Source organism: Myotis brandtii, unplaced genomic scaffold (genome assembly GCF_000412655.1).
Source record: "Myotis brandtii unplaced genomic scaffold, ASM41265v1 scaffold1774, whole genome shotgun sequence".
Lineage (NCBI taxonomy): Eukaryota > Metazoa > Chordata > Mammalia > Chiroptera > Vespertilionidae > Myotis > Myotis brandtii.
The window spans coordinates 67,410-70,937 of record NW_005356575.1 but is presented as its reverse complement, the minus strand read 5'-3'; the positions used below and the strand labels follow the sequence as shown (position 1 = coordinate 70,937).

Below are 3,528 nucleotides of genomic sequence, written 5' to 3'. Positions count from 1 at the left end.
CTCCTGGCCTTCACTTCTTGCCGAGGTGGCATATGATGGAACTTGAATAGAGGGAACTGTAGGCATTCCTCCCCTTTGGTCTTGGGCAAGCAATAACCCGTTTTGCCTCAGTTTCTCCATCTCTTCCACCCCTCGTCAGGTCTCCCAGGTCCCTTCTAGCTTTAAGATCTCAGAGAGTCTGTGAATTGAACTCCTCCTGTCCGATGTCAATGCCCCACTACCCACCCCAGCCCCGCATAGCTCTTAGACTGTGGGCTGGTGGCATCCAGCAGTCCCCCTCCCCTGTAACGTCCTCCCTCGACCAGAGAGTGTCCTGCTTTGGGCTGGCAGTGTGACCTGCTGATCCTAGAGGAACCGGGGAGAGTCTGTCCATTCCTGGGGGGTCAGAGGAGACTGGCCAACAGAGGTAGCAAGACAAACATAACCACCGTTCATTCACTCAACAAACCAGACACTCCCATGTGCGCCTGGCCGCCGCCCCACCACCCACTGGGCAGATGGGGAAACTGAGGCTCCTAAAAGGCAAAAGCCCCTGGCCCCGGGTTCCACAGCACCAGGACCCCCACCTCAGGGGGCCTGTCCTCTCAGCCAGAGCTGCCTTCGAGCCCTGGGCCTTCGCAGCAGCAAGTCCAAGGGACAGGGCTTCACGGCTCCAGCCACCACCCTCCTTCTCTCTTGGCTCATGGTCTTTCTCTTCTCCTTCCTCCCTCTTCTGCATGACCTGGGGGCTCAGGAGACAGATCAGCTGGAGGAGGAAAAGGCGGAGCTGGAGTCAGAGATCGCCGAGCTCCAAAAGGAGAAGGAGCGCCTGGAGTTTGTGCTGGTGGCCCACAAACCGGGCTGCAAGATCCCCTACGAAGAGGGGCCGGGCCCCGGCCCGCTGGCGGAGGTGAGAGATTTGCCGGGGCCAGCGCCCGCTAAGGAAGATGGTTTCGGCTGGCTGCTGCCGCCCCCGCCACCACCGCCCCTGCCCTTCCAGACCGGCCAGGACGCACCCCCCAACCTGACAGCTTCTCTCTTTACACACAGTGAAGTCCAAGTCCTCGGCGACCCCTTCCCCGTTGTTAACCCTTCGTACACTTCTTCGTTTGTCCTCACCTGCCCGGAGGTCTCCGCGTTCGCCAGCGCCCATCGCACCAGCGGCAGCGACCAGCCTTCCGACCCCCTGAACTCGCCCTCCCTTCTCGCTCTGTGAACTCTTGAGACTCAAAACAGACAAACACACGGGGGAGACTTGCAAGAGGAGGAGGAGGAGGAGGAAGAGGGGAGAAGGGGGACGAGGCTGAGCGGGTGCGTGGCTCCCCCGCCTCTCCTGCCGGACTCTGCAGCCCCCGCACCGCACCGCACCGGACAGGAGGGCCTCCTGGGTTTTGCGCTGCCTCTGGTGTCTGTGGCCCCGCGAGGCCAGGAAGCTGGTGACTTTGGGGGCAGCGGGTGGGGAGGGGATGGGGGTGTCCATCCCCAGCTGCCTGTTGGTCGTCTGGACGCGCCCCAGACCCCTCCCCGGTGTCCCCCAGGCCCGCCCTCAGGGGGCGATCAGGCTGGTCCTCCCTGCTGCCCGCCCTGAGCTGAGTGATCCACCTGCTCCTGGGTCAGATCCTCCTCTGAATTGAGCCCCCTTTGGAGGGAAGTGGGTGTTCCCCGAGGGGGACCGCCTTCCCCCGACCCAGACTCAGTCTGCAATGTGAGCCTCCCTCCCCGGCCGTCCAGCCGCCCCCTACCGGCGACACCGCCTCTGATTGGGTTTCTCACCCCCCCCCCCTCGGGGGTGCCCCGCGCTCAGCCCCGGGTCCGATGACAGTGTTATTCCCAGCCGCGCCCCGTCGGCCTCCCCTCCTGGCCTTCCTGGTTGGGCCTCTCTGGTTCGGGCAGCAGGGGGCGCTGTGATGCCTGTCCTGCTGGAGTGTTTATACTGTGAAATGAGCTGGCCTGTTGTGGGGGGAAGAGTGGAGAGGGGAGTCGGGTGGGACCGAGCCCTTCCGGGGGGATTGTGCGCCCCGCTCCCCGAAGCCTCTTCTGGGTTTCTCTCCCCGCTGCCTGCCTCCTTCCTCCCCTCGGCAGTGAGTTAGACTCAAGGGGGTGACAGATTCGAGAGGGGTGACCCCTCGGCCTCTCTCCTCAGGACCCCCAGCCCCCGAGATGCGGCCTTTTTCTCCAAGGCCTATCACCCTACCCCGGCCTAGGACGCCAATTTCTCTCTCCCCTGGGCACCCCCACATCTTACCTAGAAAGGGAGGTTGCCAGGGGGGAACCCCATTATTTTCCCGGAGAAGATTTAAAGGCTGAGGCTTTGGTCCCCAACCCCCCCCCCAATATTTTTGGACTGGTGAACTGGAAGGGGCTGGGCTCCCGTGAGCCCAGCTTCCTCTCCCCGTCCCCCCAGTCCCAAATCTTGGTTTTGGCTTCCCCCCCGCACCCCACCTTTTCCTTGTGCTTCACCTCATGAGAATTTTATTGTGAAGCAAAAACTGATATTTTTCAAAATCGGGTGGGCCAGGCCACCCTCGTGCTGCATGGAGAACATTCCACGTGCCCGTCCTGCGCCTCCCAGACCCCTCCCATAGCTATTTATCCCTTTCCTGGTTTCCGAAAGGCACTTATATCTATTATGTATAAATAAATATATTATATATGGGTGTGTGTGTGCGCGCGCGTGTGAGCGTGTGAGCGCTTCTGCAACCTCAACCTAGGTCACTTTGGCCCCCAAAGCCATGCCCTCGAATTGGAAATGCTGCTTCTGGAAATCTGGAGGCAGCCTGTCCCCCTCCGGCTGTCTCGGTCGGCCTGTCTCTAGCTGCGTCCTTTCTGACCGGCTCGGCCCCTCTGGTTGTTCCCGGCAGCCTCTGGCTGTCTCTCTCCCGTGTCCCGTCCCCCCCCCTCCCCCATCTCTTCCCAGCCTGTGTGTCTCTGACCATTTCCACTTGTCTCCTCTCTGACCGTCCCTGACCGGCCAGCTGCCTTCTGACTGTGGGTTTGCTGGGGACATGAGATTTTATTTTTGTGAGTAAGCCTGAGGGATCATGGGCTTTCACAGTCTGTATCGTTGAGAATTCCGGGTGCCAGTGTGAGATTGTGAGCAGGGCCTGCCCCTGCCGGCCATGGTTTATTGACTCCCCCATCCCATTCTGTATTTGTGATTCTCTTTTTGTATTTTGCACCTGACCCCAGGGGGCTGGGACTGGCTGGCCCTGGGCCACTACCCTCCCCCCATGGTTCTGCACTGTCGCCAATAAAAAAGCTCTTAAAGATGCATCCACCAAGCCTCGGGATCTATTTTCTCCTGACACCCATCACCTGCCTTCCTTTCAACACAAGGGAGTGAAGGTTAGATTGCTCCGGGGACTATACACACACACACACACACACACACGCACACACACACACAGAACTCCTGCTAGTGAATCAGCCTACAGCAGGATGGAGGGAGGGTAGATAGTCAGGAGGACTTCCCACACACAGGTTGTGCCTCCTGCTAGAAAAAAAAAAAAAGCCGAATATTAGCTGTCAAGTGTGTGGTACTGAAATACT

The 3,528-nt window shown here is 59.9% G+C and overlaps 1 protein-coding gene across 3 annotated transcripts in view; it reads left to right on the top strand.

Moving 5' to 3' along the window:
- The window catches only part of FOSB (FBJ murine osteosarcoma viral oncogene homolog B), a 5,089-nt gene extending 3,606 nt beyond the window's left edge, over positions 1 to 1,483 (top strand). For all 3 annotated transcript variants that reach the window (XM_005863374.2, XM_014537359.1, XM_005863376.2), the window contains one exon: positions 734 to 1,483. In XM_005863374.2, the coding sequence (XP_005863436.1) occupies positions 734 to 1,195 (462 nt within the window). In that variant the 3' untranslated portion in view covers positions 1,196 to 1,483. The remainder of the gene's footprint in view (positions 1 to 733) is intronic.
- The last annotated feature ends 2,045 nt before the right edge of the window (positions 1,484 to 3,528 follow it).